This window comes from Oreochromis aureus, linkage group 22, assembly GCF_013358895.1.
Source record: "Oreochromis aureus strain Israel breed Guangdong linkage group 22, ZZ_aureus, whole genome shotgun sequence".
In the NCBI taxonomy this organism is placed as follows: domain Eukaryota; kingdom Metazoa; phylum Chordata; class Actinopteri; order Cichliformes; family Cichlidae; genus Oreochromis; species Oreochromis aureus.
The window spans coordinates 29497974-29511168 of NC_052962.1; the positions used below are offsets into that span (position 1 = coordinate 29497974).

A 13195-nucleotide genomic window follows, 5' to 3' on the forward strand; every position below is an offset into this window, starting at 1 on the left:
CATCAAAGAAAGGGGAAGAGAACTATGATAACTCGAGTATGTAGCGTATCCGTGAGTTCAGCTTCTTCTTTCAGATGTGCAGCAGTTTTCCTGGATCTTGATTCATGTGTGTAGAGTGTTCATAGCATCAGCATCATGTTTTTGTTTATTTGCTTTGTTGGGTTGAAAACTAACTAGATAAACTTGTGATCATACTTATGGATCACCATGGCAGATATCATCAGCCATATGGTCTATTTACGCAGATGAAAAAAGTGAGTGTGAATGTGCCTGACGTCGCAGTGTGTGTGTGCGCTGTGTAAACGTAATTGTCTCCAATTGTGAGAGCGGTGATTCTGCAGGTCACCAGCTAGTGTAAAGAAAAAAAGAGTAAAAAAGAGACAAAATCTACATTGTAGATGAAAAATCATAGGAAAAAGGTTTTGTGTTTATTAGCCAAGAACAACTACAATCTCATTTTCTGCTTTTAAGAAAGGAGAGTTCTGTGTGTTGGTTAAGCAGTGATGATAATAATGAAAATGTCTTAGTTTTGTCACTTTCAGATTAAAGCAGACCTGGACCAATTTTCCACATGCAGCGGTCGGAATAAAGTTATACTTTAAGATCATTGGAAACATTCAGGCCAATTTCTGGCTAACTTATTTACAGCTCCATGTGTCCTTCATCCTCACAAGTGAGCTCTCACTCCTCCCTGAAGACAAGGAATGAAGTTCCAAGGAGCAATAACATGGCAGATAAAGAGACAGCAGGAAAGTCCTGAGCAAAGAGTCCCAGCAAGCAGCAGCAGTGTGGACAAACAGCAGTGGAGAAGAAGAGCAAACCATCATCCTGACTGATCGGATGAATGACACTGTGTTTCCAACAAGCTGCAAAGTCACTGTGCATGTGAAAAGAACGTTTGAGGAGAACTGAGGAGACTGTTGGAGGTTGACATTTGCCACTTTCGGAGTAAAAGAGCAAGAAGAGACAGTGGGACACAGGACAAAGCTGAAGAAGAACTGCCGGCTGTTGGACTGTTGAAGTGGGAGAGGACAACAGAGTGGGAGTAAGTAAGGACACAGAGGAATGCTGTTGTTTAATGTGGGAAATCAAAATTTGGGTTAGCAAACCTGGGGAAAATAATACTGACTGCTTAAGTTGGAAAATTGTGAAGGAATCTGAACCACTGCAAAAAGAAACATATACAAAATCACACACACAAGCAGAATATGCATTAACCCTACTAATACAAACACAAGAGAGCTCATGAAGATTAGACACCATCTTGAGCATGTGAGTCTGTTTATCACCTCGTGTGATCCAAAGATCAGTGGACTCATAGCACATTAGTTACAAAATGATGATCAATTAATAGCAGAGAAGTGTGTAGGAAAGGCAGCTTTAAGAACATGCCCTGCTGGAGATGCAGCTCCACAGACATTGATTAAACCTGCCTAATAACACAAACACACATGCAATGAAAATCAGCTTGTTATCTCTCATCAGTGTTAAAATAGTGTAAATTTAACAGACACTTGCTATCAAATGCTGAATTTATCCAATGCTGACAGTTAACTCTCTAGGTTGCAGGACAACAGTTTACTTTTTGTGGGAAAAAAGATTCTGGTTTGACCAACCAGTGATCAGACAATAAATTTAGTTGTTAATATAGTAAATTGGGAGATGCTTTATGCCTGATTGATGCAGCACAAGTAATTTACTGTATGAGGGACATTCTATTTTTGTGATAACATTTTGAACATGCATTTCTGTTGTCCTGTCAACTTAGTGGGTTAATAGCTGATATGCAAATTAGTTGGTTGTTCTTAGATTAATGAAAGGTAACTGAATTCTAGCACGAGTGAATGAGATGTGTTGGAGTTTGTTAGAGTGGAGACTCTAAAACACTGAGTTTCCTGTTGTGATGTGCGAGTGACTCCTGCACCCAGATACACAACTCTGAATATATAAGAACAAACGTCTTTTGTGAAATGCATGACAACATGTCACATGTTTTATGATGATGGGGGAAAAGGAAAACTAAATAAAATTTGTGGCCTAAATGAGTAAAAGTACAGTCCTGGGGATTAAAATTCATAGCTAATAAGACATGAGGCTTATGTTGTGTGTTGTGCGGCTGATGGTTGGTTTTGAATTAATCTAGCTGATGATTTTTCTTTTGTTGTGAAGTTGAGCCTGCCAATTAGTATGATGGTTTGATAAATCATGCTAATGGTATGATTTACCCTCCTGAGATGAGGAGCATGTGTCATGACTTAACAAGGCCTTTTTATTTTGATACTTTCACAGTGCACTGAAAGTTTTATTGATAATCTCTGTTTGAGCAGATCTGCACGATTACAACAGAAGCGCTATATGACGCGTCGTCGAGAAAATTGTTGCAAGTGAGTTTCTCCACATTAAAATGGGCTCAGGAGAAAGTCACTTATCTGGGACAATTAGGAAACAAGTTCCTGTCCAAAAGGATTCAACGAGAAAATCCAGTCTAAATTCTTTTCTTTTTGAAATGACGTCATTTTGCTAAGAGTGGAAACTAAATGCGACAATAATTTCCACTATCAGCAAAGAAAGAATGAATGAATGAATGAATGAGTGAGAGAAAATAAAAATGGGAGACTGACTGACTGGTAAAGGCGGACAGAAGCTGACAGACTGACTGACATCACTGTGTGAAGTTAACCCCCACCTGACAAAGGTGCAGATGAATCTGTGTGTGTTTCTTTTTACAAGGAGCAGGAAGATGATAACAACATCCGAGGTTGCGTGACGATTTAGCCTTTTAAATGCCCTTTCTGTGTCTGTGCATCTACCAGGGGTGTTATTCACTACCTTGTGTTGTTCACAGAGGTGACTGTGAGAAAGAGTGTATACCTGTGCAGCGCTAACATTTCTACAGCATTACAGTCTTCATGTGATTTGATCATGTGATTTATACCAGGATAGCTGGTTGATGTTTTCTACTACAGGATTTCTGGGTTTATGTGTGAAGAAAACTGTGTTTACAGGTTATGAGTTGGTGATGCTGTTACACTGTGTTGTTGGGGAAATGTGAAGGTTACTTTGATGATGTGAATAACATGTGAGACATTCCCTCTGTTGAAACTAGTGTTACTTCTTTCCACAGCTATGGATGGCTAACTTTATGGTCTTTTTGTAGCACCTCTGGACCCTGTCAACTTGTGCCTGATCACCAGGATTGTCCATGTGTGTTGCTAATGTTTGTTTTTCTAAGAGTGCATGTAGAGGATTCAGCAGAGACGGACAAGTAACATGAGAAAGCAAATAGGAGATGCAGTGTTTGTGGAATAGTTTGATATGGAGCTCATTAGCTGGCCACTACTGAGCTCCTAGTGTTAAATACATGGAGTGACTTTGCTTAAGGGAAGTCACCGATTACATTAACACTAGAATTACTGAGCCTTTTTTCCCTGGTGCAAGTCCCTACTACTAGATTTACTGGCCTGCGCAGATTTGCGTAAATTCCCCCCGACCTTAACACCTCTTGGCACCCCGCTGAGATTTTCACAGGTCATCAGCTCCATTGTTCTCCTGCTTTTGTTGTGCAAACACACCCTCCCCCAACCCCTAACCATGAGAGATTCAAGTTTTTCCTTCCCTGCAAGGCTGCTTTCCTTCCTTACCTGCCTGCATGCCTGTCCATAAACATATATACACAGAGTTGTACATATATTTATATATTTATATAGCCACACCTTATATAATATGCATAAAGTCTAGTTATACACACAGACACATCTATATCATATATACACACACACATATATATATATACATATATATATATGTGTGTGTGTGTATATGATATAGATGTCTGTGTGTATAACTATGTATGTGTGTATAACTATGTACTATATATATATATATATATATATATATATATATATATATATATATATATATATATATATATATATATATATATGTATATATAATATGTATATATATATATATATATATAAAATGTTTGTATAGTGCACTTTCTATACCGTGCTCTGTCCACTTTTTTGCAATGACAATGCAGATTTTCCACTTGTGGGACAAATAAATGCAGATTTGCTGTGTGTGTGTGTGTGTGTGTGTGTGTGTGTGTGCGCAACATTGGCATTTGTTTACTCAGATCCAAGGCAGGCCAAACCTCTGTGTTGCAACCTACATACAAAAGACAGACATTCACAATATATGGGTACACAAGTCTGTTTTATTTCAAAGTGTTTCAAACTTTACAGGGTTTGCAGACCCAGTGTCCATCATCCCTGCATTTGGCACAGGTGAATTTCTTACATGTTGCACAGGTAAATCTGCTGCGATTCCTGTTGCAGCTCTCTTGCACCTGGCACTGTGTTGTCTTTACAGTCCCTGGCACAGCAGCTGCAGCAGCCTGCCTCTGTGCTAAGATTTCCTTGTGCTGCATGAATCGGCACCCAGTTGCTGAGCTAGAAGACGCAGAAACAATCTTCTTTTGCCTGTCCACCCTGTACATGCCTTGTACAAAATGTAGGCATTCACTGCCGCCAGGTCCAGCATATTGTAGAAAACCACTACTGGCCACCTGCGTGTTGCTGATCTTACAGAATACATCCGTGCCATTTGGTCCAACACGTCTACACCACACTGTAAAAGCACTGAAGTGGAGAATACCTCTCGCTTTGCAGTATCTTTTGCAAGTTGAGGAAGTTCACGCCGGACTTTATTCACCGTGCCCAGTAATGTTGTTTTGCGCTGCAGCAGTCTGTGCGACAGTGACAGTGAAGTAAAGAAATTGTCCGTTGTGTCATTTCTTCCATCATCCAAAAACGGCTCCATCAGTTTCATGACCACGTTCTCTGCCAGCCTCTCTCCCTTCTGACGACTGGGGTCCTTTCCCAAGTAAGGAGATGCACTGCAGACATATTTGGTGTCCAAATCCGTGGCCATCCAGAACTTGATCCCAAATTTGTCTGGCTTGGTTGCAATATACTGGGTGAATGGACAACGAACCTTGGTAGGGAACAGCTGTTCATCTATGGTCATGTGTTCCCCTGGAGTGAAACTCTTAGCACAGTTCTCGTTGAAGCGTGTCCAGATGTCGGAGATCGCTGCAAATTTGTCTGTTTTCACCCATTCTGCCCGCGTGTCCCTGTCATCAAATCGAAGGTGTTGCATAATTGAAATGAATCTATCTCGGGCATTGTCTCTTTGATTAGTGGCACCAGAAAAGTTTCTGACCAGCAATCCACAATGGCACCAACAGGACACATGATTGCTCTTACAAACAGGATTGAAATGAATGCCATAAGTTCATGAACTTAAACCATAAAGTCTAGTTATACACACAGACACATCTATATCATATATATATATATATATATATATATATATATATATACACACACACACACACACACACACACACGATAGATAGATAGATGTGTGTGTGTGTGTGTGTGTGTGTGTGTGTGTGTGTATACATACACCAATATTTTTGAATACACGTGTCCATATTTATGTTTCCAGATTGTTTGTATAGTGCACTTTCTATACTGTGCTCTGTCCACTTTTTGCAATGACAATGCAGATTTTCCACTTGTGGGACAAATAAATGCAGATTTGCTGTGTGTGTGTGTGTGTGTGTGTGTGTGTGTGTGTGTGTGTGTGTGTGTGTGTGTTTGTGCAACATTGGCATTTGTTTACTTAGATCCAAGGCAGGCCAAACCTCTGTGTTACAACCTACATACAAAAGACAGACATTCACAATATATGGGTACATTAAGTCTGTTTTATTTCAAAGTCTTTCAAACTTTTGAACGAACCTTGGTAGGGAACAGCTGTTCCCTACCAAGCATTCTTGCAGCTGGCAACAACGGTCGTGCATTCAGTATAGTTGTGACTTCGCAAAAAATGTGGTCAAAATCTCATGAGTAAGTTGAAGCATTTCTATCAGGCATTTCTGAAAGTTGTAACACAGAGGTTTGGCCTGCCTTGGATCTGAGCAACTCTGAGTGAGCAAATGCAAATGTGCCAGGCCTCAAGGACAATGGGTGGTTTGCACAACAAAAGCTGTAGGAGAAACAAGCTGACGACCTGTGAAAATCTCAGCAGGGGTGCTTAACACCTCGGGACTTGCACCAGAAAATAAAAAAGCCAGTAATTCTAGGGGGTATTGGGTTTAGGGAAGTTACGCAAATTTGCGCAGGATAGTAAACCTAGTGTTAATGTTAACTGAGTACATGGGATGATCCATGTTTGGGGCAAATTATGCCAATAATTGTAGTTTACTGATTTGAGAAAACCTGCACATGATACTTGTCCTGTTGATGCGTTATTACTCTAATGATACAATTGTTTATAAGTGTGAAGGTTGATTTTACTTCCAGGTCTTGTTTTCCAGGCCATGATGGTGTATATGCAGGCTCCTGGCAGAGCTAGGTTTTCAAAACACACTAACAGCTTTTATTGCAGGGTTATAGGTCCGGGGTGGTGCTGCTCCAGAGGGGGAGACGCCCTGATGTTGCCTGGGACATGATCTAGCTAACCTTTTTCTTTCAGACAGGAATCTAGGTTTGATGAGTTGACTCATGGGAGTGTCCATGCGTCAAGAGGAGGGGTCCAGAATTACATGAATTACATGAAACTATGTTTTCTATGTTTTCTAAACTATGTTTTTTATGATTTTTGTGTGATTTGTGTGATTAACAGTTCATTTACGGGTATTAAACCTATGCAAAGTGGTGCATCCATGTTCAGATGAGGCTTTGATGGTCCATAAATGAAGCTCACTGAACTAAAGAATGTGGTTTGATGATGATTGACATACTTTAGGAGTTTTTCCTCCTAGCAAGGAAATACAGGTGCAGCAATCAGAGTATTGCTGAAAGGAATCTCCTGAGAAATCTTCTGAGGCCCAGTGAGAAGCAACCCATTCCAGGCATAACCGCGTCCAGGCAGTGGTTGAGGTCAAAGGTTGAGCTGTTTGGGGCCCATTGGGAGATCAGATTCCACAGCCACAGCAAGGACCACGAAGCTGCGTTGGAATGAGAGCTGTGCCAAGGGGGCTTTCCAGAGGCCAACAGAGGAGATTGTGGACAACAGACGGGCACCTGAAGGATGAGGGAAGCGTGCCAAGCTCCACCGACAGCGCAGGGGGAGTCCAGGATGGCATCATGATTCTGTGAAAAGCACAGGAGCCAGAAGCTATGGTGGTGATGACAGCAGTTTCCTATGAACATCACCTAATGCTGTGTCACTGTACTGTGCATATGATGGCACACTGAAGACTGCTGGAATCATAACAGCAGTAAGATAACGGGATCCAGTACCCTTTCCACAGAGGGTTTTCCTGTAGAGGATGGACAATGGAGGATATGTATCCCCCACAGGACAAGGAGGCCTGAAGTGAGGTGATGGGGGTTGGCAGAGAGGCCATAAAACTAGAGTGCTGAAGAGGTCTGCAGCTTTCATGATAGCTGAGACCCATGTTGACAAACAACAAACTCAACTGGTATGTTTGAATGTCTATTCTACATACATTTGGACTCTGATCCTATGGACAGTGATGGAAACAACTAGAAGACACATTTATGATGCCCTGCAGAACTTAAACCACTCTGCAGAGAGACGTGCGATTTACATGTCTTGCAGAGGAGCACAACCAAGCTGGAGTGATCTTGAAAATGTTAATTTCTCTTTTGACTGTTGACGATTCATCTGTTTGCTTGTAGGATGCAGTTTACCATTGAATGAGATTAATGAGAACTTGGATAACTGCTAATACATTTGTGAAACTGTGTACGTTTACATATGCTGAGTATAAAAATGTTTGCATTGACACTGTCAGACATGACGTGATCATAACTGGGGACTTTTCTAGCATAATTGCCAAAAGGGGGGAAATGTTAGATTTGTATTGTTTATTGCCATTTATGCTTAGAAATATTTACTCATATATGCTTAGAAGTATATAATCGATTGTGTAGTGATAGGAGGTTTGATCCTTAATAGTCTGTAACAACTCTGTGTAGCATGAAGAGGGGAGTGCGTTCACTCCTCTTCAGAGTGTTCTGGCATAGATCACACACCTCCTAGGAGAGGTCGTATCTTCTCTTCCTGATATATGGTATAGCAAACACACGTATATCTGTTTGAGTCTAAGAGCCTTCTGTTTAGATGGACGGCTCTGGGGAGTCTTCCTGGGGTCACAGTTTGACCCCCACACACACACACACACACACACACACACACACACACACACACACACACACACAAGGTGTTCTTTGTTCACATGTATACCTATGTCATATGTTAATGAACCTATGCATATTCATGTAACCTCAATAAAAGAGCAGTGTTACGGGAGAGCGGACGAGAGCAACTGGGGTCAAGCGAAGGAACGGCGCCTGTCCAGTTCTCTCCCGTGCACGTGAAACATTAAGAATGTTGCCTACTCGTGTCTTGCTTGCTGTGTAATCACATTGCCTTCAACGTTCCAGCGAATAGGTTCAAGCTACAAACCTATCACCCTGAATACAGGCTTAAGATATTTTAGCTACATAGGGATCATTTTCCACTACATATTAAGTTGTATGAAAACAGCATTGTTCATAAAAAAGTGTATTTTTCTCCTCCCTGTTGATTTACCACCACATTAATGTTCTTACCTTCTATGTATTTCTGTGGACGGCTCATCATGCTGAGGCGTCAAGCTCCTGACTTCAGAGTTAGTCCAACTGTGTCTGAATCACAAAAACAAAATAGCAAACTGGTGCTAATATGGAATCAGTTCCTTCTATATTTAAAAGAAAGATTAGCATCAAGATTCACCTCTGCGACCCTCACCTCAGGCTTTTCAAAGAGAAGTGAAGCACAACACCTTTCACAGCTCTCTGTTAAAAAAGCAACTTCCTGATGACTTTAAAGGTGACGGAGGAGGGTCTATCTACAGCTTAGTTCAACTATTTTGAAACAAATAAATAATACGTTTTTGTACATTTATTAATACAGCAAGTTTGTATTAAACTTGCAAACAACCAAAAAAACACATTTACAACACTTGTTTAGGTACAAATATGAAAAAATTTTGTTATCTGTGATCCTGTTATTATTTATTTTTTTTTGTAGTTATTTTTAGTTTCTATGCCTGATGTTACATTAGTGTATTATGTATGTATGGGGTTCCGGGTCGCTGCTCGTGCGCTCGACCGGCCAGTCAGCTGAGCAGTTTTGCGTTCTTTTTCTAACTTTAATGCTCTTTTCGTTGTTGTATTTCGCCGTCTACTCGGTATATTTGTATTCTTTTCTTTTTCCTCATTTTTGTGATTTTTTGGACTTGTTTTCGACACTCAACATGACCCCAAGGCTCACCTACACCAGGGACTCCCTCATCCACCTGCAGCCGCAGCTGCAGCCCGACCTCCGGCTTTTCCGCTCCGCTTCCACAGACTACTTTCCCGAGGAAATACTCCGTGGACACGGAAATCGAAAAACTCACAATAACAAGGTAACCAGGAGGGGATTAAAGAAGAGTGGGGTGAGAGCCAGACTAAAGAGGGAGACACACAAACAACGAGCGCTCCCGTCCATTATCCTTGCTAATGTGCGGTCTCTCTGCTCCAAGCTGGATGAGCTGCAAACCTGCATCAACCACCTGCATGAGTACAGAACTGCGTCCGTTCTGGCATTCACGGAATTGTGGTTAAACAACAGCGACGACGACAGCACGCTGCACATTGATGGCTTTTCATCACCTCTTCGTCTGAACAGAGACCGCGAACGCACCGGGAAGCAACATGGCGGCGGCGTGTGTCTGTATGTAAACAACAGCTGGTGCTCTACAGTCACTGTGAGGGAGAAGCTGTGCACTACAGACATCGAGCTTCTGGCTGTTTCCCTGCGCCCCTACTACCTCCCCAGAGAATTCTCACAGCTTTCATCATCTTGGTTTACATCCACCCCAGAGCTGATGCAGCTAAAGCCACAGAGTACATCACCAACACTCTGTACAAACTGGAACAATTATCACCGAACTCTCCCAAGTTCATCCTGGGTGATTTCAACCACTGTTCCCCTGACAAGTCGCTTAGAGGATACCAACAGTATGTTTCATGCAGCACACGTCAGGGGAAGACTCTGGATAAATGCTATGGCTCTGTACCCGATGCATTTAAAGCCCTACCCCTCCCCCCTCTCGGCTCAGCAGACCACCACACCATCCTGCTGGCCCCTGCTTACACCCCAGTCATCAAGAGGATTAGAAAGGTCTCCAAAAACATCAAGCAGTGGACAGAGGAAAGTATCCTCACCCTACAAGGATGTTTCGAAGCCACTGACTGGGACAGTCTTCTTTCTCCCTCTGATGACATTGACAAACAAGTCAACACGGTGACATCATACATCTCCTTCTGTGTTGACAACATTATCCCCTCAAAAACAGTCTCCATCTACCTCAACAACAAACCTTGGATCACCAAGGAACTCAAGGAAATCCTTAATAAAAAAAAGAGGATTTTCTTCACCGGCTCTGCACTGGACAAAAAGGAGGTCAACAGGGAGGTGAAGAGGGCCATAAAAACTGCTAAACTGGAGTATAAAAACACAGTTGAAAAAAAATTCACCAAAGGGGACCTCCACTCAGCCTGGCAGGGCCTCAAAACCATGGCCTCTGTGAATACTGCAGTCACCACCCCCAGAACCATCCAGGTGGAGGGCAGCAACCCCTCCTCCCTCCCTGACGACCTCAAAGGTTTAGGACGGACAACATGGCCCAGCTTGAGGAGTCCAGATCCTCACTCAAACCTGGCAGCTCTGCACTCACCTTCAGGTCTGAGGACGTGGTGAGAGCCCTCAGGAGGACCAGGGAGAGGAGCTCACCCGGCCCTGACAACATCAGCAGTCGAGTTCTGAGGCACTGTGCAGGGCAACTAGGAAGTGTGTTCTGGACTCTATTTCAACACTCAATTGACAGTCACACCGTCCCCCAGCTGTGGAAACACTCCACAGTCATCCCCATCCCCAAAAGAAACAACCCAAAGTCTCTGAATGATCTTCGTCCTGTTGCCCTCACCTCCTGGTGATGAAGGCCATGGAGAAGATCATAAAACAGCACATTGTAAGAGCAACTGACCCCCTGATGGACCCACTCCAGTTTGCTTACCGTGCACGCAGAAGTGTTGATGATGCCAAAATCTTCATCTTGGACTCCATCCACAAACATCTGGAGCTCCCTGACTCCTCCGCCAGACTTCTGTTTGCTGATTTCTCATCAGCATTCAACACTCTGCAGCTTCATATCCTGGCCACTAAACTTTGCACCTGATTTCACCTGGATGATCAGCTAATCCTGTGGATATTGGACTTTTTGACCAACAGGACTCAGAAAGTTTGGGTCAACAAGTCTCTTTCCGGTCTCCGTTCCACCTCCACTGGCTCCCCCCAGGGCTGTGTGCTCTCCCCCCTGCTCTTCATCCTCTACACCGATGACTGCAGATCCACACAGCCCAACTCTCACCTGGTTAAATATGCTGACGACACAGTTCTCCTGTCACTGCTGTCAGGCCCCTCACAACACCACGGGCCCACTCTTCAGGAGTTTGTAGAGTGGTGTGACAGCTCCAAACTTGAATTGAACATGAGCAAAACCAAAGAGATGGTGGTGACCTTCTCCAGTAGGCAGAGGGATCTGGCTGCTTCAGTCACCACCACCATCCACGGGAAGCCAGTGGAGGTAGTTGAGGAGTATAAATACCTGGGAACCATCTTCGACAACCTCCTGAAATTCTCTGCCAACACAGAGGAGATTCTCAGGAGGTGCCACCAATGGCTATACCTCCTTAGGAAACTCAACTCCTTTGGAGTCAGCACACCCATCATGATGACTTTCTACTATGCCTTCCTGGAAAGCATCATGACCTTCTCCATCACCTGCTGGTTCCACTCCCTCAGCCTTCAGAACAGGAACAGACTGCAGCACACTGCATCAGTGTGCTCAAAAATCATTGGCCTGCCTGTCAGAACTCTGGCACAGGTTTTCAGCCAACAGGCCCTCAGACAGGCAGCCAAAATCATCAATGACTCCTCTCACATTCTTCACCCCCTCTGGGCGATGCCTCCGCTGCATTTCCTGCAGGACTGAGAGGAGGAGAGCCACCTTTGTCCCCAAAGCCACTCTGCTTTTTAACTCCAGCCGATAAGAACATTTCCCACACCCAGAAACATAAACTACACGCTTCCTACACTACTGACACTTTATTCACTTTTAGTCACTTGCAGTTATTTATTCACCTTCAGTCACTTTAATTTTAAAACTGTGTAATTTTAAAACTATATATACTGTATATTCTGTGTATTTATTATTTCACTCCTATTGCCTGTTCTTATTGTCCTTATCTTCAACGTATGCTGCTCGGTTGTTTGTTAATTGCCCCTTGGGGATAAATAAAGTCTTCTGATTCTGATTCTGATTATAACATGCTAAAGATTTTCTCTTGCATGAGTCAAGTTTTATTTTGCTGCACAGATTTGTAATTTTAGTTTTTAACAATAAACTACCAAATATTTTTTAAAACATGTTTCACTCTTGCTTGTTTAACACTATACAAACATTTCATTAAGGACAGATCATTCGAAAGAATAAACATGATTTATTGATGAACAAAATATAGATAAATGTTTGGCGGTTTGCCCGTCTCAGCAGAACGGAACCCCAGCTGTGAAAGGGATTTCAGCAGGACCCCCCGGAGCCTAGACGCTGATGGTGATGATGAACGTAGCTTGAGAGATGAGAGGTGGAGATGGGGAGGAGGTGGGTCGCACAAAAGCATCTGCAAAGGAGAAAGACAGATGCGCAGTGAGATATAAAGTACGTGGCATGAATGCTGATTGGCCTGGAAAAGGCCGGGAGAAGGTGATTGGACTAGACCAGTGATGACACAAACAGCTTGACAGTGTGGGAAAGTGGAAGTGATAAAGCTTATATTTAGCTGGCATAATTGAACTAAAATTTATTTTATTGCATTCGTGTTGACTTGGTAAAGTAAAACTGTGAATATGTTTGCTTTAAAGGCCAGTTTACAAGCAGCGGAATAAATTTTTGTTTGTATTTTTTCACATTGGATTTTGATTTCTTTAACTGATTTGATTCTGATTCAGTTTTGAATCAGACAGTCAGAAATATTATAATTTTGATCATTTATCAGTACATATC

At 42.6% G+C, this 13195-nt stretch overlaps 1 protein-coding gene across 1 annotated transcript in view; it reads right to left on the reverse strand.

Moving 5' to 3' along the window:
• The window catches only part of LOC120435929 (C-type lectin domain family 4 member E-like), a 58617-nt gene extending 49751 nt beyond the window's left edge, over positions 1-8866 (reverse strand). Inside the window, exons 1-2 of the mRNA XM_039606130.1 lie at positions 8833-8866; positions 8655-8729 (exon numbers count right to left, since the gene is read on the reverse strand). Coding sequence (XP_039462064.1) covers positions 8655-8685 — 31 coding nt within the window. The 5' untranslated portion in view covers positions 8686-8729; positions 8833-8866. The remainder of the gene's footprint in view (positions 1-8654; positions 8730-8832) is intronic.
• Between the last annotated feature and the right edge of the window lie 4329 nt (positions 8867-13195).